The sequence below is a fragment of the Siphateles boraxobius genome, unplaced genomic scaffold (assembly GCF_051911475.1).
Source record: "Siphateles boraxobius isolate OS27281-9 unplaced genomic scaffold, OSU_SipBor_1 143, whole genome shotgun sequence".
Classification (NCBI taxonomy): Eukaryota; Metazoa; Chordata; class Actinopteri; order Cypriniformes; family Leuciscidae; genus Siphateles; species Siphateles boraxobius.
Genome location: NW_027508748.1, coordinates 1784792 through 1810000, shown reverse-complemented (window position 1 = coordinate 1810000; position 25209 = coordinate 1784792). Strand labels below are relative to the sequence as shown.

The window sequence follows — 25209 nt, the reverse complement described above, 5'->3', positions numbered from 1 at the left end:
CTCAGTTACAAACACACACTCGTGTGTCTGGGAGGACGGTAACAGAATAAACTTTCACGTGTAGTGAACGCTCAGATTTGAGTCCTCTGTGTCGTATCACATTACCTCAGTCACTGATGCTTTTACAGGTATTAAATGAGACGGTTTAGACCAGAAAAGCTCAAAGACTGGACAAACAAAACACCACCACGACACCCCAAAATCAAAAGAAATGGTAACACTTTACAATAAGGTTAACATTACTAAATGCATTAGCTAAATAAAGGCTTCTTATTTCCTTTAGACGAGCTTTTCTGAAGATCTAAATCAGCATTTGATGGGTCACGTGATCGACATACTATAAAGTACAAATACAGAAAATCTGCCGCAACATGTTCCCTCTGTGGACCAGTCAACGTTTTAATGATTACACGCATTTATTCTCTTTAATGCTCTCTCTCTCTCTCTCTCTCTCTCTCTCTCTTTCTCTGTCACACTGCAATGCAACAGTGTGCTGTGTTACAGCGCCACCTGTAGGTCAACGCGATCTCTTCATCTCCCTGCAAGCAGCTCAATGGCAGAGAGAAATATACTTGCTGTCTAATAAGCATCATATTAACTGCAATGGAACCTTACACCTATTTAAAACACTACACTAATAAGCATAAAAATACACAGCACACGCAAATATTGTGTAAAAATAGTAACATTTTCACCGAGCTCATCATATTCCTCACAAAGAACATATGTCAGAATTATATTATGCAAGTTCGCAAACACGTGCACAAGTAGCCTACAAGCGCGCAGTTTTGCTGTAGGCCTAAATATAGTAACGCGCGTTGCGTTACTGTAACGATTAACGAATAACGAATCTCAGTAGCCTACAAGGCAATAAAGCTTTTTTTTCTCCAAATGTGACATTAAAAATCAGTGCTGTATATTCTTTTGCACTGACAATTATTTCTACCTCCATCACACGCAGAGCATCTTCTCTATACTGTTACTTATTTGCACTAACCATCTGCATCATAAATGCACCATACATTATATAACACTCATACATATGCATATATATTTATAATTTATTGCTATCTGAATAATTAGCGCCTACCTTCAGAACAGCAGGAGAGTATAGGCCCTAGCCTACGTATGTGATATAATAAAATGCAGTCTATTTAGGCAGCTCACAACACAGTAACGTTATGTAAAGGTTGAGATAAAACGTCCTTTAAAATAACATTTATAGAACGTTCTTATAACATTGTTGTTTGATATGATGAACTTTGGAACGTTCGTATGATGTTATTTGTATGGGCTAGTTGATGAACGTTTTAAACAACGCTCGAATCACTATAAAACATTTTAACGTTTTAGAAACATTGCAAAGGTTTTAGAACATATTTGTTAGCTGGGAACAGAGAGAGGGTTTCTGCCTCAGGAAAACCATGAGGATTTGTGTGTGTTTTCTGCGGAACGGAGCGCTTCACCTGCTGTTGTTTACCTGTCGACAGGTGTGTGCAACACGCTTACCCAACACACACTCAGTCTCAGGTTAGTTGAGAAGTACAGCACATGTTCTAACTGTTACATTAATGACTCACGGTCTGCTAAAAATAACCAGTCTTTGGCTGTGATTTATTATTTATAAGTGTGTGTGTGATAATGACATCAAATCTTAATTATCCACACCGATCAGAGACTCTACCTGAGATGACGTCAGTATTCATCAAATGTTTTCATTAATAACACACAGATTGAGTTTAAAGTTCCTATTCAACATAAATCAATAAAATGTTCTCTGATTAATTTCATAATTAATTTAATGTTTCATCAGTGTGGAGAAATAATATGAATCTATAAAGTCCCATCCTATTTTTTTCTCACTCAAAATTCTGTTTAATTCAGGAATACATAACTCTTAATAATAGATCCCAACTAAAAAAAAACATGTTTCTAAGATTTTTTTTTGATCATTCCAAATGTCCAGTTTTTATGATAACGTTTTCCCTCAGTTATGTGAACGTTAAGGCAACATTCCATTTTAGAATTTTGCAAAGATAATGTGAATATTACTTCTGAATGCACCCTGAACGTTCTGAAAAATGTAACATTTAAAAAAAATATACGTCCAATGATGTATAAAAAAAATGTTAGTTCTGTTTTGAGAGCATTATTAAAGGCCGAATAACTTCGAACGTTCTGACAAAGTTACGAAGAAATGTTCTTCCAGTAGCGTTTATAGATTATTCGTTCAAAGAACTTTCCCTGTTAGCTAGGATGCATTATTAATATCTTTAATGATTAAATACAATATTTTATTTATTAAATTTAAAGTCAGCATAGAACGGAACTTCTGATAATCTTTTCTGCTGGGTGAAAAGGCTTTACAGATGCAAACGGATAAAGTGTAGCTAATAAAATAAACACTTAATGGCCCCCTAAAATCAAAATGTACTTTTTTACGCATTTATGAGATATAAGCATTCAAAACTTACAGCCTCTCACTTCAGCTAAACTGGATCAGGGATTTTTATGACATCACCGCGGACTTCAGCTTCTCATCACATCTTCTACCCAATCAAATGCTCTCTAGAATCTAAAGCTCCGCCCCCTATGCTATAAACACCACCTGGCCAAATCGACCGTTGACACGTCACAGAGCAATATGTGTTGGAGTGTGTGTTCAGTTGCTCAAACACTCGAGTTTTATTCAGTTTTTGAATCAATCGTCAAGTACATCTCGCAGTCTGTGAGGGAAACGAAACGCTATTTGTTTGAAAAGGGGGAGGAGCCATTTCATATGTCCTGCCTTAGCTTTCCATTTCAGTGGTAATTACGTCAACGCATCATACAAAGCTGCAAGTTCCAAGGCACTTCAGTGGGTCGAGTATTTTGAATGTTTTATTTATTTTATTTTATTAGTCTAACATGGTATGGAAGCAAAATAAAGCTCAAAACTCACCAGTGCATAAGAAAAATAGTTTTTTCCGTGTAGTGTTTTGCCTTAAGGGTTTATTTCACATTCTCAAATTATGATTGTTTGGTGAATATCTGCTGCTGTCGCTCTCTCAGTGCAGTAAAACACTCATTAACACGCTCAGGATCACCGTCGTCATGGCGCACAGGGGCGTGTCTGGGGCGGAGCTTCCCGGGTCAGTGGAGGTGTAGGCGATCCCATCGGGCTCAGCGGTCGCAGCGCAGTGTTGCTGATTGGAACCGACGCAGGCCGCGTAAGCCATGGCGTGAGCGATGTAGTTCTGCTCATAAACACCCTGGAAGAGATGAGCCATGGGCCCGCGGGCCAACAGCGCCACATCTTCCCCACCGTGGGTCTCAGTCTCCAGCGGGACGGCCGACTGCTGAACGTAATCCTTATCGGCTGAGAGAGAGAACCAGAATAAATACTCACACAACATCAGTGTTTTCAGTGAGCTAAGTTCAATTCACATTCACATTTATTTGTATAGCGTTTTTCACAATACACATCATTTCAAAGCAGCTTTACAGAAAATGCATGTGTCCACAATATAATTTAGAGACTTTTATCAGAGTTAACTATCTAAGTTATGTTTTTCAGAAATGTACACATACAAAATCACAGTTAGCTAAAAAAGTATTAATTTAACAATGTAATGCAGAAACAATGAGCTCACTGAAGTAATGAATATTTGTCTGTGCTGATTTTCTTACCAGTGTCGACACTGCGGAGGTCTGGACGCTTGTTGTTGACGATTTTGTGTCCCGGTCCGTTTCCGTACATTAGAGTTGTGTAGGGTAAAAAGTCTGAGGCAAAGATTGGAGATTTACCTGAGAAACAACAGATGATTGACAAGTGAGGATTATTGGAACCATTAGGAGACCCGTAACAACATTTTTGTGCCACAACGCCCCTAAAAACGATCAATCTGAGGCTACGTCTACATTAATCTGGATACATTTGAAAACGGCGTTTTCGTTTAAAAACGCTCTCTCTGTCCACACTAGCGTTTTCAGATGTTTCAGTGTGAATGAGAAACGCCTGAAAACACTAAATTCACCTTTACTGCACATGCGTAAAACTTTACTGCACATGTAAAAACCTTACATCTCACTGAGATGATACAGACGGAAAAATAAATAATTAAGTTATTGCACAATCCTTCTGACAGGATAATTTTATTTAGTAAAATATCTCAGCATTCACTGAAGTGTCCAGGTCGCACTCACTCACTATTATATGTTTGGTCTAAAACGCAACTTCTCTCATGTTTTACCGCTATAAACATCAATATCTATTGGTATTATATGTGTCACATGATTAAACTTATGTCATTTTTAAATACCTCCGTTTTGACAGTCCACACTACAACGCGAGAACAGCGTTTTCAAATTTATCCACTTTGGAGAGTGTTTTCAAAAAGGTTAGTTAGCAGTCTCAGTGTGGACAGAAGGCCAAACCAGAGAGAAAAACATGCGTTTTCAAACTAAAACGTAATAATGTGGACATGGCCTCAGATACGCACATGAACAGAGACATACCCAGAATGCTGTTCCCTCTGAACGGGTAGCCGTTAAAGGTGAACGCGTGGGAGTGGTCAGCCGTGACGACTGTTAAAGTCTCCTCCTCATTGGTCAGCTCCAGTCCGCGAGCTACAGCTTCATCAAGAGCAACCGCCTCATGCAGAGCCATGGAAGCGCGGCTGTCGTGATGTCCCTGATCAATACGGCCACCTGTGAAACGACACGAACACCACATCTGATTGATCAATGCCAAATTACAGGTATTACAACTGGGCTCAGTTGTTCAAGAAGTTTCCTATTTTTCTTTTGAACACCCCATTTTTAAGATTTGATCAAAATCCGTTCAGATTATTTTGCTTGGATGGATGGATGGATGAATATGGATGGATGGATGAGTATGCATGGATGGATGAATGAATATGGATGCATGGATGAATATGGATGGATGGATGTGGAAGGATGGACTGATGGATGAATATGAATGGGTGGATGAATATGCATGGATGGATGTGGAAGGATGGATGGATGGATGGATGGATATGGATGGGTGGATGTATGAATACAATGAATATATGAATATGGATGGATGGATGGATGGATGGATGAATATGGATGGATAGATGAGTATGCATGGATGGATGGATGTGGAAGGATGGATGGATGTATGGATGGATTGATAAATATGGATGGGTGGATGTATGAATATGGATGATAGATGAGTATGCATGGATGGATGAATATGGATGGATGGATGAATATGCATGGATGGATGTGGAAGGATGGATGGATGGATGGATAAATATGGATGGGTGGATGTATGAATATGATGAATGTATGAATATGGATGGATAAATGAGTATGCATGGATGGATGAATGAATATGGATGCATGGATGAATATGGATGGATGGATGAATATGCATGGATGGATGTGGATGGATGGATGAATGGATGGATGGATAAATATGGATAGGTGGATGTATGAATACGATGAATGTATGAATATGGATGGATGGATGGATGAATATGGATGGATAGATGAGTATGCATGGATGGATGAATGAATATGGATGCATGGATGAATATGGATGGATGGATGAATAAGCATGGATGGATGTGGAAGAATGGATGGATGGATGGATAAATATGGATGGGTGGATGTATGAATCCGATGAATGTATGAATATGGATGGATGGATGAATGGATGAATATGGATGGATAGAGGAGTATGCATGGATGGATGAATGAATATGGATGCATGGATGAATATGGATGGATGGGTGTATGAATATGGATGGATGGATGTTTGAATATGGTTCGATGGATGGATATGGTTGGATGGATGGATATGGATGCATAAATATGGATGATGGATATGGATGGATAAATATGGATGATGGATATGGATGCATAAATATGGATGATGGAATGGGATGGATGGATGGATAAATATGGATAGATGAATATGGATGGATAGATGGATATGAACAGATGGATTATTGGTTTCTTTGTGGTTTCATTGATTGGTTATTCGTTTGATGGATTGGTTGTTTGTCAGTTGACGACCTTCTACCAGCAGGAAGAATCCTTTGGGATTTTTCTTCAGGATCTGAATGGCTTTCTCTGTGGTCTCTGAGATGGAGGGATCCATGCTGGGGTCTCTCTCCACATCAAACCTCAGATCACCAGGCTCAAAGAGGGCTAGAGAGAAGGAGAGGGGGAACATTTACTATTTTTCATTCACATTTTTGATGGATCTTAAGACCTTGGCAAGTCACGGCAACATGAAGCAAGATTATTACTGTTAATTAAAACTAAAACTATTAAACACTAAATAGTTAGGGTTAATTTATTTAAAATAAAGCTGGAATCAAATAATAAAAAATGGTACAAAACATTACAAAAAAAACTAAAATAATTCAAAATATTAGTATCTATAATAGCGTATAAATACTAGTACAATTAGACTGGTATAAAGCTCATAATCTCAGTTCCTCATGTTCAGAATGCGTCTCTGGTCTGAATGAAGGACTCGTACCCATCAGATAATCGGTCTTTTCAGGATCCACGGCGTCAAAGTCACTTTTATTCCACACGTATCTCGCAACCTGCACAAACACGCCAAGGCAAAGTCCCATTAAAGGAAGTCATTTCAGTCGGCGGCCATCTTTGAAACGCCTCTCGCTCAGATATTTCAGTCAAGCAAGTGACGCCTCTCTCTTTGAATGCGGAAACATCAAATTCTCCACAGCTGTTTATCAAGTTTGACTGTTGTCTGACAATAACTGTCTTATAAATATTGTTTCTAAATGATCAAATCATGCCAAAAAACTGTCCTTTTCAGGCTGGACCAGTGCATTTGCATTCATAAGCGCGTGCTTTAGAACATGTGATGACTTTAACAATTGGCGATTGGCTCTTTTATTCAGATGGCGGGACTTATTCCCCCATATTGCGCATTGCACTTCTAAATCCATCCAATCAAGTCCTACCTTCTGTGTTTCTCACTTGCTGAATTTCATGTTTCTCTTGGAGATATTTTACAAAATTAAGTCAAATGTGTTATGACGCTCCTCTGCTTCTCTCTCTCTCTCTTTACCTTTCCCTCTTTCATGCTCAGCCACTCATCAATGAGGCTTCTGTTGTCTTTTCTCTGTCCCTGTGCGCTCAGGTCTGCGGGATACTCCGGATCGGGAAACCCTTTAGGCGTCATGTACTTCCGACCTCCTCCGATGATAACCTGCACACAGTCATTGGTTTACTCTGGAGTTTATGATGCAGGCCCCGTTTTCATGTGATCTAATCAATTACAATGAATAAGAATGGATGATATGGATGGATACAGATGGATGGATAAATATGGATGGATAAGTGGATGGATGGATGGATATGGATGGATGAATATTGATGGATTGATGAATGGATATGGATGGATGAATATGGATAGGTGAATGGATATGGAGGGATCAATATGGATGGATAGGTGAATGAATATGGATGGATAGGTGAATGGATATGGATGGATGAATATGGATGATAGATGAATGAAGATGGATGAATAGATGAATGAATATGGATGGATGCATATTGATGATAGATGAATGGATATGGATGGATGAATATGGATGATAGATGAATGAAGATGGATGAATAGATGAATGGATATGGAGGGATGAATATGGATGGAAAGATGAATGAATATGGATGGATAAATGAATGGATATGGAGGGATGAATATGGATGAATAGATGAATGAATATGGATGGATAGATGAATGGATATGGAGGGATGAAGATGGATGGATATGGATGGATGAATATGGATGGATAGATGAATGAAAATGGATTGATGAATATGGATGAATAGATGAATGAAAATGGATTGATGAATATGGATGATAGATGAATGAAGATGGATAAATAGATGAATGAATATGGATTGATGAATATGGATGGATAGATGAATGAATATGGATTGATGAATATGGATGAATAGATGAATGAATATGGATTGATGAATATGGATGGATAGATGAATGGATATGGATGGATGAATATAGATAAATAGATGAATGAATATGGATGGATAGATGAATGAATATGGATTGATGAATATAGATGAATAGATGAATATCTTTGTGCAGATCGTCATCAGTTTTGCTCTGGAGTTTTTGATACAGGCTCTGTTTACATGTGATCTGATCAATAACAGCAATAATGACATTTCATGAACGCACCTATACACCTCACACCTCTCCCTCACACACACACACTCACATCTATATCAGTGTTTCTGAGCATCTGTGAGGCGATGTCCACACACCCTCCGGTGACGGCAGAAGTCGGCATGTCAGAGTCGCTGTACCAGGTTCTGCTAGCGCTGTGAGCGTATGAAGCAGCAGGAGTGGCGTGTTGAACACGGGTGGTCGTCACTATACCCACAGACTTCCCTTCAGAGACACCAAACACAAGATTACTTAGACACACACATTCCCTCAGCTCAGATTTAAGGCCCGTTTAAACCAAGGACGAGAACTATATTGATAAATATAGCTGCAAGCAGCAATTAATGGGCCAAATGATGAGTTATGCAAACATGGCTTGGAGCTTCAGATTAACTGAAACAATGAGTAATTAAAGACATTTTCTGATTTTTTAGACTGAGAAGACTAATACAATCACTACTAATATGATTGAATTCCTTATTTTTGGTGCCGCTGTTATGAAATTGATTTTGTGTGGTCAGTGTTAGGTGACAATGATACATACAAAGTGTCAATAAGCCAAAGCCTGGCAGAGTTCCAGGCTTAGAATCAGTTTGCCATTAAGTTTCTTGACTAGTTATTCGAAAACGGTTTGTTCAATCAAAAAATGTTTAATATTTTTTGCCAGCATGATCTGAAGAAGATCTGTGCCAATTTTGGAGAAAGTCAGACAAACGGTCTAGGAGGTGTTTGGAAAAGCAGGTTTTCAAAGAAATTCATAATGGCGGACAGTGATTTTGACAAAAATATGCCATAATTTACATCACTGTTCTCTTTATGACTTAAAGAATCTATTAAGTTTCATTAGAAGAGGCAAAATTAATCAAATGTTATTCGTAGTTTTGAAAATTTCATCATAAATTTTGAACCCAAGGTGGCACTGTTCCGAAACGGTGAGTAACTTTAGGACATGGTGCCGATGACTATTACAGAGTTTCGTAACTATGCGCTAATGCAATCGTAAAATACAGCCTTTTACAACTAAATTCAAAATGGCCGATGTCCAAAACAGTAAAATTGGGTATCATTCGACTCTGTATGTAGCACTAAAGCAAAAGAGACCAGTTTTAGGATTTTTAGGCAAACTGTTCAGCAGTTAAAACTAAAAATAGCAAAAATATTAGTTAAAATCCCCTGACCAGTAGGTGGCGCCGTGCTAAAACGCTGTAAACATAGCCTCAGATCACGTTTGTGATGACATGTACCAAGATTCGTCACATTACGCTAAAGCTTTGCGGAGATTTAGCCCCACATCCATTTTGATGAGCTCTTTGTTGAATTCGTTTGGGTGTAATTGGTGAATGGTTTGGTTTATCAAAAATATTTGAATAACATTTTGCCATGACGGAAAATTATTGTAAATATTGTATTGTCGTCTATATTGTCATTCCTTGAGCCAAGGAATCAGAGGGAAAAATTGTTTAGTTTCTAGCCTTTACGGTTCATAAGTTCACTTACACATAAAATTTGGACAGTTGGTGGCGTTAGAGCAATAGAGTCAGGGACTCCAAAATTGCTGTGTTTAATGTTCAGACTGTCCTCTATCTGTGTGCCAAATTTGATAATTTTCCCACAAACGACCATAGACTCGAGCGGAAGGAGGAGGAATAACAATACGGATACAATAGCTGCATATATATAGTTCAGCTCCAAATTATATTTGTCCACAACAACGGAAGATTATATATATTGTGTATTATAAGCGCGCTTTGCAGGTTTTGTTGTCCTCCACTTTAAATGCTCGAGCTCTTTAAAGCAGGATGGATTCTGATTGGCTGTCAATATTTTTATCATTCCTTAGCTGGAAAAAAATTTGTTCTAAAAGGGATTACAAGGATATTTTAGCGTTATTGTTTTATATGTGGTGTGGACTCATTGTTTTATGTTTAGAACAATTTTTAAAGTAAATATTTACTGTTATCATTATAGTTATCGTCTTTGGTGTGAACGGGCCTTTATGCTGTTAATAATTTTTATTTTCAGCAGGATTTTTAACATTTATAAATTATTATTTATTAGTGTTAACATCCTGCTAGAAATAAAAAAATCTCATCCTTTTACTGCACATCAATAGTTCTGTTAATTTACATCAGCATTCAGGTGCTTATACGGCAAACACTATAAAGTATTGCTAGTATTCGGAAAAAAAATTCAACAAAAATGGCACGCATAAATAAATCACCGAAACGTTTTCTTTAAATGTGTTAGAGCCCTAAATTATGCATATTACTCATCTAATATGTATTGAAGAATGTTTTTTACAACAAAGATAACTCTTAATGTGCAAATACTAATATTAAAAAAATTTCTTTAAAAAAATGTTATTATAATCAGTGACTGTCAACATGTTTTTATTTTTCTATGAAATTTTCTTGCAATTTCAAGGGTCCTAGTTCACTTTTTTCATCACAAATTCATCAGGTCTTGGCCTGTCACAGACTAAAAAAGGCTGAAATTAGTCTAAAAATAATAATACATTTTAATGTTCTCATACCAAAGCACTAGATTAAATTAAAATTAAATATTAAATATTGTCTAAATTATTAGTCTAAAATTAGAACAGAATGATCTCTTAGTGGTTTCTTTGTAGCAAACGACTGCTTCTGCTAATGATCTGATATGTAGATTATCAGAGCATTTTGTAATACAACCTCCATCATGAAAACCAGCCAACGATGAATGAAATTTATTTTTAAAATCTTGAATTATTCAGTGTGATCATGAATGAAATGAGAAAGAAGATAAATGAATTAATTTAGCACAGTAGATTTAATGGATGATTGATGAGCTTGACATTTGAAGCATTTTCAGATGGAAATACACACTTCGACTGCAAAACACACACTTACAGGAGGATGAGACACATGAAATATGACCAAAATATACAACAGAAACACTCTCTCTGCTGATAATAATGTTAAGATAAGGTTAAGTCAGTCAAGTCACCTTTATTTTTTATTGCACTTTATACAATAGAAATGGTTTCAAAGCCGCTTCACAGTAATAAACAGTAAATTGTAACCTATTATGATGCAAACTTTATCAAATAAAACAGATTCAAATTCTGCTGTAGCAAGGTATTTGCATGCACGCACGCACAGTTCTGTGTTTATGGCTTAAATAAGACTTAGATAGAGGATAATATTTAGAGGGAGAGAAGATAAACTCACCTGAATCACACTCAGATAAACTGAGGAGACAGAAACCTTTGTGTTTGCTTTTGTAAGAGTGAAACCCTGTGTTGCTGTACCTGCGTCTTTAGCCCATCTGAGGATAGACGTGACCTCGTTGCCCTTCTGCGAGCGACACACACCGTTACGAGCGGCTGCGCTCACGCCGAGTGTGTTCAGGTTAGCTTTCACTCCACACAGATACGCTGTAGCTGTCGCTGCACTGTCAGGAATCTGGAAATCCACTGAGTAAACCTACAAACACACACTATAAGCCATTGGAAGATTGATGCAGAATTAATATCAGTAACTAAAAGTATAAAAAAAAAAAATATTAATCGATATTATAAAATATCAGTATTGGATGAACTTAAACTAAGTGAAAATGAAGCCATGGCAGTGATCTGAAATAAGTTGAAGCACTAAACTAAAAAAAAAAAAAAAGCTAATAAAAATATGACAGTTCCAAACAAAAAATTTAATTAATTTTAATTAAAATGACAATTTAATTTATTTATTTGACAATTGTCAGCTAATTCAAAATATGAATACAAATTTGAATGGTATATACATAATACTAAAATGATCATTAACTAAAACAAACTAGTAAAATCTTTTTTTGTTAATTGAAATGAAGCTGAAATATAACATCAAATTTAAAAATAGAAGTATTACATTAAGTAAATAAAATGCTGCCTTGGCAATGAAATGAAATAAGTTGAAGCACTAAAATTATTAACTGGAAATAAACTAACAAAAGCAGATTCATAAAATTATAATTTTTTTTAAAAGGTAATTCAAAATATTAACAATACTAAAATAAAGTTTTTTTTTGTTAATTAAAATAAAGCTGAAATCAAATAAAACAATTATTTGATGAAAAACGTAAACTAAAGAGTTTTTAAAAAAGTTTATTAACGTTTATTCCAGTTTATTACAGACGGGAAATAAACTAACACTGTACTAAAAACGAAATAAAAATAAATTAAAACTAAATAGTAATATTTTTAAAAAAGCACATAAAATTCTATAATAATGGAAAATATACAAATAAAAGCTAATTAAAATATTAATAAAAACTACAATAGTATATAAATAATCCTGAAAAAACATCTTGATGTCCTGAAGAGTGAAACACTGACATTTTTGAAACATTGACTAGTGGAGTGAGATTGGGGGCGGGACAATCTTTTTGACTGGCCAATGACAGACTTAAGGAAACCTGTTTGAAGACAGTGTTACCTTAGCAATTAATTTTGTTTTGCATTTTGAAAATGTAATTTTTGGATATTTAAAGCATGATAACAGTGCGAATAAGGAGGCTTTTGTAATTAATTTGCTAATTTTGTTAGTCAAATTTCACATTCATAAGTGTAAATTTTCTAACAAAAAGCCCCTTTTCTTAGTATTCCTTAAAGAATTTAAAAATTACTTTTCTACTTTTCAATCTAGTACTAATGGAAAAGCTATTAAGACTATTAATAAGCTATTATTAATTTGTGTACTGTCTTCAAAATCTTTGATTGATACAAAAGTCTTTGTAATACAAATATTTTTTTTATGTATTTATTTTTTATGTGTTTTCTTTGCTCCCCTGGCTCCAAAATGTATGTTGTATTGTTTTGTTGTTTTGCATTAATAATAATAATTTTATAAAGTATTACCTTAGCAAGACCCACATACGGGAAGGTGTCCATGTTCAAGACGGTCTCCTCTCCCGAGCGCTTCTGTAACTGGCCCTTTAGGATACGGGCCGCTGTGATGGTGGTCACACCCATTCCTGCTTAAAACACACACTCCATCAGATCCACAGGCCACTCGCACACTATCACAGACTATCATGTTGCACACCAACATCTGAAATGGCCTGATCTGATTGGCTGGTGCTAGTCAGGCAGGAGGCTTTTTGATTGGTCTGGAGAGTGTGCTGAGCTTTAAAGTAAAAATAGTTTTTCCATGCAGTGGTTAATGTGGAGATTTTTGTCTATTTTGTTTCTATATAACATTTATAAAAATATTTTTAAGTGTTAATTTTACTGCACTTTATCTATTTGTGTCTGTTGATTTCAATTACAATACATATCTTTAAAAAGTTTTTTGTCCACTTCAGCAGCACTTATATATGCCAAAATTTACAGATTTATTCTTATCTATATTCTAAAGGTTTTTACTGAGGGGTTTGTTCATATAACATTCGCCTTAAATGTATTTAACATTTTATTCCTTAAAAACTGTGAAATTTTTTTCTTCTTTTGCCTGTTGAGAAATATGATTACAAATTATAATAATATATAAATACTAAAAATAATTGTTAACCAGAACTATAAAAACATGTTTTGTTATTTGAAAAAAAAAAGCTGAAATAAAATAAATGTTAATATTTACATGAAAAACTAAATCTTTACTTAATTTTTAAACAAAAATGAGAAATGTTGCTAACTGAAATCAGCTTAAGTTGAAGCACTAAACAGCAAAATAATTTTTAAAAAATAATAATTCCTATCTATTCTATGATGTTTTAACACAGGGTTTTCATTTAACATTTTATTTCTAAAACATTGTGACATTTTTTTCTGGCTTTTAAAAAATATTAATAAAAAATATTAATATAATAGTATTAATTTAATATATCAACAAAATGAAAATAGAAATTTGAACTTGGCTTTATCCAATGATCATATTTCTATTCTGGAAACGTATGCAAATTGATGCATATTTATTTAAATAAAGCATAGTTTGCATAGTTAAACAATATTTCAGAAAACGTGTAATACGACACAATTGTCTTAATGTACTGTGATTAATAAATTGGTGAATTATGATGAGATCTATTTGTTACGGTTTTTTACACTATTCACCTGTACGTGTCTTGCTTTTATGACATTTAAAAACTCTTTATTAAGACCTCTGCTTACCGTCTCCCAGAAACAGTACAATGTTTTTGGCTACATTAGTGTTGATTTTCCTGCCCAGAGCCGAACGCAGTGTGTTCTGAGCCGAACTCCTCCAGAACTCTGGGTTCTCCTCTTCAACTGAGAGAAAAAGACATATTAATGTTACACAGTTTTGCGCAAGACATGAACATAAAAACACAATTTTGCCAAAATAAACTCTCTCTCTTGTACATCACTCTTGCAGATAAAGGATCTTCAGCGGTTCGATTTACCAAGAACTCTGTTCTCCTTCAGTTGCTTTATGGATTTGGGGAGATTAAACATCAAGAACTTCTTTTCAGTGTAGGTTCTTTAGATCGGTGTTTTGACTTCGGTAAAGCACCTGATATACACTTTAAAAAAGGTGCCAGGAAGAACCAAAAGGAGTTTTCACAGTGATGTCATAGAAGAACCCTAAAAGTAACATTCTTAATAGCACTTTTTTGTTTTTTTTACCATGTGTAATATTTTAATCAACTAAAGAACCTTTTGTGCAATTGAAAGGTTTCATAGATATTAAAGGTTATTAATGGAACGTTGTGGTTATGGTTTTCTAAAGAATTGAAGGACAAATAGTTTGTTGTGGAACTTAAACGAAAAAACAAAACAAAACAAACAAAAAACAAGCAAGCAAAAAGTAGAAATGTTGCTTTTGCTACTAACATTTCAATAATAAATTACTAAAATGGAAATAAAAATAAATTAAGGCCATATAGAGATATTTGTTACGCTTATGCATTTAGCAGACACTTTTATCCAAAATGACATACAATACATTAATGCATTCAAGCAAACAAACAAATTTATATTGTTTAAAATATATTTAAAAAAATATAAATGACAAAAGCACATGACAAAATTATTACACAAATCAAAATTAAAATATTAGAAAGAAAACGAAATCCAAATTTTTTATAAAAACTATAATAGAAATAGCACTACTCTGAAACAAGTATAGTTTTGCATATTACAGTATAGAGGTAAAAATGGGTCACAAATGCAATTTCAGGTTGACTTTAAAATGATCTCCAGTGACATCATCTGGCTACAAAACTCGTTCTGGTTATTCCTGGAATGTTGATGAAAAGATGGAATATGTTTATTCACATGCAGAGAAACAAAATCACCTGTAAGGCTTCAGATATTGTGTCATCATTATATAATGTACTACAGCTTCTACTGCAACCACAGGGGGAAAACTGACACAATTCATGATTTATGGGAACTCTCCATAGACGTAATGTTTTTATATTGTACAAACTGTACATTCTCTCCTTACAGTAACCCTACCCAAATACCTACCCATCACACACACACACACACACACCCTAAACCTACCCATCTCTCACTCGCGCACGCACGCACACACACACACACACACACTAACCCTACCCATCACACATACAAACTAATCCTACCCATCTCTCTCTCTCTCTCTCTCACACACACACACACACACACACACACACACACACACACACACACACTAACCCTTCCCCTAAATCTACCCATCACACACACACACACACACACCCTACCCATAAACCTACCCATCACACACACACACACACACACACACACACACACACTAAACCTACCCATCTCTCACTCGTGCACGCGCACGCGCGCACACACACACACACTAACCCTACCCATCACACATACAAACTAATCCTACCCATCTCTCTCTCTCTCTCTCTCTCTCTCTCACACACACACACACACACACACACACACACACACACACACACACACACACACACACACACACACTAACCCTTCCCCTAAATCTACCCATCACACACACACACACACACACACACACACACACACACACACACCCTACCCATAAACCTACCCATCACACACACACACACACACACACACACCCTAAACCTACCCATCTCTCACTCGCGCATGCGCACACACACACACACACTCACTAACCCTACCCATCACACATACAAACTAATCCTACCCTTCTCTCTCTCTCTCTCTCTCTCTCTCTCTCTCTCTCACACACACACACACACACACACACACACACACACACACACACTAACCCTACCCCTAAATCTACCCATCTCTCACACAGAATCTAACCCTACCCATCTCTCTCTCGCTCACACACACACACACTAACCCTACCCCTAAATCTACCCATCTCTCTCACACAGAATCTAACCCTACCCATCTCTCTCTCTCTCTCTCTCACACACACACACACTAACCCTACCCATCTCTCTCTCTCTCTCTCTCACACACACACACACTAACCCTACCCATCTCTCTCTCACACACACACACACACACACACACACACACACACACACACACACACACACAACCCCTAAATCTACCCATCTCTCTCACACAGAATCTAACCCTACCCATCTCTCTCTCTCTCTCTCTCACACACACACACACTAACCCTACCCCTAAATCTACCCATCTCTCTCACACAGAAACTACTCCTACCACTAAATCTACCCATCACACAAAACTATTACATTGTTAAAAAAACATCACTTAGTATGATTTATAAGCTGTTTTATAAGCAATACCAAAAAATGTCCCTACAAGAAGAAGGATTTTGTATATTTTGCTTGTTTGTGGGGTTCTGTCCCCATAATGTAGAGTTACACAGGACCCCAGACTAATACAGCACATCACATGCGTGTCTTCACATGTGTTGTTTTGTTCTGCGGGTTGTGTTCACATGCAGAAGGAAAGATCATGTTCTCGATCATTTCCCCCAGACAGCAGTGAGATCAAATTGACAAAAACTTGCTTCTCCTCAGATGTTTCTTGTGGGAAAACGAGTGTGTGTATCAAAGGCCCAGCTGTTGTGAAGACTTAGCGCAGGAACCCTTCAGAACCACTCGAGATGGCTTTCATGTGGAGTGGATCCTCTTCAGTGAGCACTGAGTGCATCTCACTCACTTTGCAGGCAGTGAGCGCCGGCATTGATTAGGAAAACAGCTCAAAACTCAAACCTACACACACTCTTCAGATGAAAAGTCACACACACACACTGGAGATGGTTACACAACTACCCATCTCTCTTTTATAATATTAGTATGACACATACAGGAGCTACAGTATGACTATAAATTATTAAAAAATGCATTGGTGCCACTAAATGATCATGAATATGAATACATTTGATAAATACAAAGTTCAAAAGAACAGCATTAACTTGAAATAAAAATCTCTTGGTTACACTATTTTAAGGTGTCATTGTTACAGTGTAATTATATATTGAAGTACTGAGTAATAATAATTAACAACATGCATTTACTATGGGATTAGGTTGAGGGTTAGTTGCTTGTAATTATGCATAATTTACTGTTATTACTATGGTAAGTACATGTAACATATGCAACAAGGACACTAAAATAAAGTGATACCATCTTTTGTAACAAATGTTTACTGTCATCAATTTATACATCCTTGCTGAATCAAAGAATTTGGCATTCAAAACATATGAAGGCACTCCCAACGGTCTGTACAGAAAACATGCCCAAAAACCCCCCCAAAAAACAAAAAAACAAAAAAGAAGAGACATGAATGCTAATGAAGAGCGTGAGACGTGTGCTGTACCTGATCCAGAGGTCATGGACACCAGAACCAGCAGAAAACAGAGGACAGACACACACACACCGAACATGACGAGACCACAGCTGGACGATCAGAGGAAACTTACAGAAACTGCACTAATGAGTTCAGATATTGTGACCTCTGACCCCACTGTGATGCAAACACCATCTCCACCAATCAGATCAGGAACAACTCAAGAGTTCATGGACGAGAATCTGTGAACAATGACTGATAGACGCACTCATGAGTGACTGTAAATGTGAAGTGCATGAATAATTCACCGGTGACAGATTTAGGGTTTGATGATTATTAGTGACTGATATGAAGATATTTATGAGCATTTATGAAACAACGGCCATAAAAGAGATAAAAACCAACAGATTAACATCAAACAGATGAGAGGTTCACTTATATAACGCAGATAACACACAAATAACGAACAAAATATAAACTGCACACACTTTATGTGCATCACAGTCTTGTGTAAAAACACAATCTTGTGTACAAGCCTGTCTTTATAAAACAAGAAATAGTGCCACACTTCCTTAAACACAGCCTTTAAAAAGACCAGATAAAAATATTTACAAGATCATTTTCAATGCTTTAAAAGATAGAAACCACACTTTTTTTATGGAAATCTGTTTTATATCAATTTAATTTGTAGTTACATTTTATGATTTAAACGGTTAAACAAACATACTTTATCACTAGAAACAAAAATGAAGATAACCTGTTAAACATGAAAGTATTGTGCAATCATTTAAAGGTACACTAACGTTTGGCACTCTAGCGGTTAAAAAACAAAACTGCATGCATTTTGCAGAAGAACATTGTTTTGGTTGTGCTTTTGCAGATTAATATGATTATACTGCTTATAAAACATTCACTATATTCTTTGATATGATCAGTTTAGATGAGAGGATCTCAAGTTGACAAGCTGAAGACGTTACTGTAGCTTTAGCTGTTAATAGACACGCTACTTCCTTGAAAATAAATTCCAGCATAGCTACAACAATCATACTGAAACTATCTAGTTTAATAGAATAATCATTTAAGACTGTTAGAGAGATACATATGACAGTTTATCTGTTCCATAAAACACTTACTCTCCGGTTGAGTCATAAAACACCATCATCTCAGCGTCGCTTTTACATTTCAAATCCTTCAGTTCTCCATCTCTGGATAGCCAAGCTTATGTTGATTCTTGTTTTATCACGAGCTGTTGCGTTCTCTTTTCTCCAGCAGAAACTGAGATGGACAGACTGATTATGGATGATCATCTGCATTAAGACACGCATGAGGCACGAGCAAAACTCTATGAAATAATCTCAGTCCATGATCAATGCAGATATTTTTCCAAAAACATTCAGCAAATGATAAACGAATGCACTTCAAGCAGGATAACCGTCAAGAAAAGGAACATCAACACGTTTTTTTCCTTTTTTTCCATTGTAATGTCCTTTATTAACTTTTCCAGTTTCAAATGTGAAAAGAGGCATTAATTTCTCTTAATTAAATACTTAAAGCAAAAAAAAGCAACAAAAAAAAAAGAAGAAAAAAAGAAATATTTACATAATTTCATTAAACTATAATCAATAACTAGAGGAGGATAATTGTACAAGCCGGTTGGTTAAACCGCAAAAGGAAAAAAAAACTAAATACATGAAAATCAAAGCCAAAAATTAATACATGGCATTAAAGTTAGCATTTTTTTATTGAAAAAAACAACTAACAAACAAAAAAACAAAACAAAAAAACACATGTATTTACAAGGCGCTCCTGAAATGCATCTCCACTCCAAGGAGCTGAAAGGCATGTAGTATTCGTACTCTCATTCTCCAGCTTTTTTTTAAAGTTTTTTTTTAGTTTTCTTCTCTTAAACACTTTTAAAGAGTTCTTTTCTATATATATTTTCAAGTTGTAATAGTGATTTATTTTGTAAAGTCCACTACAGGTGCAAAGAGCACATCCACACAAGCACCTCGATACCCTTAAGTGTCTGCCTTCCTTAAATTATTATTTTTTTTGTTTTTTTTAAGTTTGAATGATTTCTCCATTAAGTGTGTAAGGGAACCGTACGTCAGGTCAGGCCAGCAGAAGCGTCTCGATGGCCAACAGCAGCAGCAGCAAAAAGGTCAAAGTTTAATGTTTCTAGCAATGTTTCATCGCCCAGAGCTGCAAAGAAACAACTGAAAACCGCAGCTCTGAAACAGGTGATGCAATTTGCATTTTTAATTAGATTTTCTGTCATAAAAAACATAGAAAAAGAGCTCAAATCACTCCACTAGAACTAAACAAAATCCCAAATTGAGGGGAAAACCCCCGAACCAATCCTCCTCCGTTACAGCAACACGCACACGATCAGCCGGTCCACGCAAAACTAGATCACAAATATAAAGGGATTCAAAACGGAAAATAGAACTCTGAGCAGCTTTCTGTCACCAGGAAGTGACATCATAAACAAACAATTCAATGAAGTGATGTCATCAACGTCCGTCTCCATGGCAGCAGGAGCGAGAAACGGGAAAGTAGCAATTCTAACGGCTAAAACTGCAGCGAGCAGATAAGGCTTGTCATCCTCTAATACTTTTCTTTATCGCTTTATTTCGTTTCAGTTCAACGGCATTTTTCTTGCGCAAACGACAAGACAAAAAAACAAAACAAAAAATGTTGAAAATCTCCCAAATGTTCTTTTTTTCCTCAAATATATTTTATGTTTTTTTCATCAATCCATCTCTGTAGTGGGTGTGGCCAAAGACCTAGCTGTTGTCTGATTCGTCCTCAGCTTCACGCAGCCAGGTAAAGAAGGCGGTGACGGATTTGAGGGCGACGCCCTTTCCTTGTTGTTCGGCGGGATCTTTGCTGGACTCCCACCTGTAAAAACCCTCCTCTTTTATGACGTCCTCGTCGTACAACACGTCGAAGAACATCCGCAGCAGATCTGCAGAGAGAAAGAGGGGGATGTTATTGATAAACGAGGAGAAGCGTTGGATATATCCCTGCTTAATGACATTAGGGGTGGAACGGATCAGCACGCGTCTGATTCGCAGATTAACTGCTCAATTTAACCATCATAGAGTGAACGTTTATAATTTGGACGCGTTTTGTCTTGCCAATTTACATATTCAAACAATTTTAAACGTTTTTAACGTTATCATTTAAGAAAATGATAGTACAGCTGCACTAGCGACTAAGTATGTGTTAGCTATTCACAATGCCAGAGACGGCTAAATCTCTAGTGACCTACTGTATTTATTCATTTATTTAGATAGATTATTTTTATCTATCTATTTACAATGCTACATATGACATGATCTATACATACACGTTTTATTTGTTTGTTTGTTTTATTATTTATATATAATATGTTGATGCTTGGGCAACATTGTGTTACACAGTCATGCTAATAAAGCTAATTTGAAATTGAAAAATGAAAATTGAGAGAGAGATAATATAATAATAATGTATATATATATATTTTTTTTTTTGCTGATCTGAAAAATAATCCGATCCGTGGCTCAAAAAGCGTAAATGATCTGATCCGTGCATTTATTGATCCGTTCCACCACTAAATGACATACGAACACACTTACTTGGCGGCTGCTCCATTTGTACCATCAGACCCTGTAAGGCGTACAGTGCCTGCAGCTCTTTCTGCTCATCTTTAATGTAGCGCTGCAGCAGCTTGGCCCTCTGGGTAATTTCTTTAGCGTCTACTTTATATGGATTGTCACCTTGACAATGACAGGATGAAAACAAAATTAAAGCCATGATTCATCAATGATAATATTATAAAAGAAAAATAGTTGGCGAAAAGTTTGTCAAAAAGCAAATTTTGGAGATAGTATTATTCATCTGCTTGCATTGACACCATTATATAAGAACTGAACTGAGCTGGACGATGACATCATGGTTTTCTCCAGAGAGGCTGTATATATTTATATAAATAAACTAAATGAATAACTTTTACAAACAAAAAAATGAAACATCACTGAACTTTCTATTTTCTTTTAGAAACAAACTTTGTTGCATTATTTTCCTGTTATCTCTGTAAAGCTGCTTTGAAACAATCTGTATTGTAAAAAAGCGCTATATAATAAAGGTGACTTGACTTGACTGAGATTGTTGAGACTTGACTTGACTGAGATAGTGGAAACTTGGCTTATTCTACATAAATCCTGATGTATAAAATCAACATTATTACCCATTGTATATTCAGCTTCACATTATGTAAATTAAACATGTTTTGAGTGTCATTTTAAAAAGTGACTTACAGATGATGGCAGACTGGCAGACTGCGGTCATCATCGCTCGGACAAACATGTTAGATGCTATTTGCTGCTCATCCAGATTGGCCTGCACAGAGGGACAGGTCAAAGGTCATCGAGGTGACAAACACAGCTGGAAAAGCTGAACAGAACAGCTATAATTCATCTCTAACTGAGTTGAAAATACACACGCTTGTTAGGGAATACAAAAGCATTGAACTTAGGAACTTTGCATTCACTCGCACAACTTGCAAAACTTTTTTTAATTTGGGAGCACAAACATTATTCTTCCTCCCAGCTCATATTTTTCCATTACCAGAACCTTTATGCTCCATTTCTCAGAAAAGCGCAAAAGTTTCTCGGGAAGAAAGCAAAAGTTTCTCGGGAAGAACGCAAAAGTTTCCCGGAAGAGCACAAAAGTTTCCCGGAAGAGCGGTAAAGTTTCTCGGTTGAACATAAATTTCATGGAAGAGGGCAATAGTTTCTCGGAAGAGCACAAAAGTTTCCCGGAAAAGAGCGGAAAAGTTTCTCGGTTGAACACAAATTTCACGGAAGAGTGCAAAAGTTTCTCGGAAAAGCGCAAAAGTTTCTCGGAAGAAAGCAAAAGTTTCTCGGAAGAGGGCAAAAGTTTCCCGGAAGAGCACAAAAGTTTCTCAGAAGAGCGCAAAAGTTTCTCGGAAGAGGGCAAAAGTTTCTCGGTAGAGCGCAAAAGTTTCTCGGAAGAGCGGAAAAGTTTCTCGGTTGAACATAAATTTCACAGAAGAGGGCAAAAGTTTCTCGGAAGAGCACAAAAGTTTATCGGAAGAGCACAAAAGTTTCTCGAAAGAGCGCAAAAGTTTCTCGGAAGAGCACAAAAGTTTCTCGGGAAGAACGCAAAAGTTTCTTGGAAGAGCGCAAAAGTTTCCCGGAAGAGCGGTAAAGTTTCTCGGTTGAACATAAATTTCATGGAAGAGGGCAAAAGTTTCTCGGAAGAGCACAAAAGTTTCCCGGAAAAGAGCGGAAAAGTTTCTCGGTTGAACACAAATTTCACGGAAGAGGGCAAAAGTTTCTCGAAAGAGGGCAAAAGTTTCTCGGAAAAGCGCAAAAGTATCTCGGAAGAAAGCAAAAGTTTCTCGGAAGAGCACAAAAGTTTCCCGGAAGAGCGGTAAAGTTTCTCGGTTGAACATAAATTTCATGGAAGAGCACAAAAGTTTCCCGGAAAAGAGCGGAAAAGTTTCTCGGTTGAACACAAATTTCACGGAAGAGGGCAAACGTTTCTCGGAAGAGGGCAAAAGTTTCTCGGAAAAGCGCAAAAGTATCTCGGAAGAAAGCAAAAGTTTCTCGGAAGAGGGCAAAAGTTTCCCGGAAGGGCGCAAAAGTTTCTCGGAAGAGCGCAAATGTTTCTCGGAAGAGAACAAAAGTTTCTCGGAAGAAAGCAAAAGTTTCTCGGAAGAGGGCAAAAGTTTCCCGGAAGAGGGCAAAAGTTTCTCGGAAGAGGGCAAAAGTTTCTCGGAAAAGCACAAAAGTATCTCGGAAGAAAGCAAAAGTTTCTCGGAAGAGAGCAAAAGTTTCCCGGAAGAGCGCAAAAGTTTCTCGGAAGAGCGCAAAAGTTTTTTGGAAGAATCCAATTTGTTTCTTGGGAGAGGGCAAAAGTTTCTTGGAAAAGGGCAACAGTTTCTCGTAAGAGCAGAAAAGTTTCTCGTAAGAGCAGAAAAGTTTCTCGTAAGAGCAGAAAAGTTTCTTGGAAAAGGGCAAAAGTTTCTCGTAAGAGCAGAAAAGTTTCTCGTAAGAGCAGAAAAGTTTCTCTGGAAGAGCTCAAAAGTTTCTCGGAAGAGCGCAAAAGTTTCTCTGGAAGAGCGCAAAAGTTTCTCTGGAAGAGCGCAAAAGTTTCTCGGAAGAGCGCAAAAGTTTCTCGGAAGAAAGCAAAAGTTTCTCAGTTGAACGCAAAAGTTTCTCGGAAGAGTGCAAAAGTTTCCCAGAAGAGCGCAAAAGTTTCTCGGAAGAAAGCAAAAGTTTCTTGGTTGAACGCAAAAGTTTCTCGGAAGAGCGCAAAAGTTTCTCAAAAGAGCAGAAAAGTTTCTCAGAAGAGTGCAAAAGTTTCTCGGAAGAGCGCAAAAGTTTCTTGGAAAGGCAGAAAAGTTTCTCGGAAGAGCGCAAAAGTTTCTCGGAAGAGCAGAAAAGTTTCTCGGAAGAGTGCAAAAGTTTCTCGGAAGAGCAATTTGTTTCTCGGAAGAGGGCAAAAGTTTCTCGGAAAAGCAGAAAAGTTTCCTCAGAATAGCGCAAAAGTTTCTCAGAAGTGGGCAAGTTTCTCAGAAGAGTGCAAAAGTTTCTCGGAAGGGCGCAAAAGTTTCTCAGAAGTGGGCAAGTTTCTCAGAAGAGTGCAAAAGTTTCTCGGAAGAGTGCAAAAGTTTCTCGGAAGAGCAATTTGTTTCTCGGAAGAGGGCAAAAGTTTCTCGGAAAAGCAGAAAAGTTTCCTCAGAATAGCGCAAAAGTTTCTCAGAAGTGGGCAAGTTTCTCAGAAGAGTGCAAAAGTTTCTCAGAAGTGGGCAAAAGTTTCTCGGAAGGGCGCAAAAGTTTCTCAGAAGTGGGCAAGTTTCTCAGAAGAGTGCAAAAGTTTCTCGGAAGAGTGCAAAAGTTTCTCGGAAGAGCAATTTGTTTCTCGGAAGAGGGCAAAAGTTTCTCGGAAAAGCAGAAAAGTTTCCTCAGAATAGCGCAAAAGTTTCTCAGAAGTGGGCAAGTTTCTCAGAAGAGTGCAAAAGTTTCTCAGAAGTGGGCAAAAGTTTCTCAGAAGAGTGCAAAAGTTTCTCAGAAGAGTGCAAAAGTTTCTCGGAAGGGCGCAAAAGTTTCTCAGAAGTGGGCAAGTTTCTCAGAAGAGTGCAAAAGTTTCTCGGAAGAGTGCAAAAGTTTCTCGGAAGAGCAATTTGTTTCTCGGAAGAGGGCAAAAGTTTCTCGGAAAAGCAGAAAAGTTTCCTCAGAATAGCGCAAAAGTTTCTCAGAAGTGGGCAAGTTTCTCAGAA

General features: G+C 36.8%; 2 protein-coding genes across 10 annotated transcripts in view; both read right to left on the bottom strand.

Annotated features, from left to right (window-relative positions):
- Positions 1-2935: 2935 nt before the first annotated feature.
- On the bottom strand, positions 2936-18064 carry alp3 (alkaline phosphatase 3). Its single transcript, XM_077230447.1, has 11 exons — positions 17949-18064; positions 14328-14444; positions 13077-13192; positions 11493-11667; positions 8256-8428; positions 7079-7219; positions 6518-6587; positions 6046-6180; positions 4498-4689; positions 3670-3786; positions 2936-3358 (listed from the first exon to the last, which is right to left on the bottom strand). Exons 1-11 carry the CDS (start codon positions 18013-18015, stop codon positions 3048-3050), a joined length of 1614 nt encoding a protein of 537 aa, XP_077086562.1. The 5' UTR covers positions 18016-18064; the 3' UTR covers positions 2936-3047.
- A 1311-nt stretch (positions 18065-19375) lies between these two features.
- The window catches only part of eif4g1b (eukaryotic translation initiation factor 4 gamma, 1b), a 73727-nt gene continuing 67893 nt past the window's right edge, over positions 19376-25209 (bottom strand). For all 9 annotated transcript variants that reach the window (XM_077230443.1, XM_077230441.1, XM_077230439.1 and 6 more), the window contains 3 exons: positions 22220-22301; positions 21539-21679; positions 19376-20886 (listed from right to left, as the gene is read on the bottom strand). In XM_077230443.1, the coding sequence (XP_077086558.1) occupies positions 20705-20886; positions 21539-21679; positions 22220-22301 (405 nt within the window). In that variant the 3' untranslated portion in view covers positions 19376-20704. The remainder of the gene's footprint in view (positions 20887-21538; positions 21680-22219; positions 22302-25209) is intronic.

What these genes read in the sequence shown, in the direction of transcription:
- alp3 (XM_077230447.1), bottom strand. Translation starts at nt 18,015, where the DNA reads ATGTTCGGTGTGTGTGTGTCTGTCCTCTGTTTTCTGCTGGTTCTGGTG. An exon ending in CAGATGGGCTAAAGACGCAG is followed by an intron (nt 8,429 to 11,492) that starts GTACAGCAACAC and finishes GTGTCTCTGAAG; the next exon opens with GGAAGTCTGTGGGTATAGTG. An exon ending in CAGAGGGAACAGCATTCTGG is followed by an intron (nt 3,787 to 4,497) that starts GTATGTCTCTGT and finishes GTTGTTTCTCAG; the next exon opens with GTAAATCTCCAATCTTTGCC.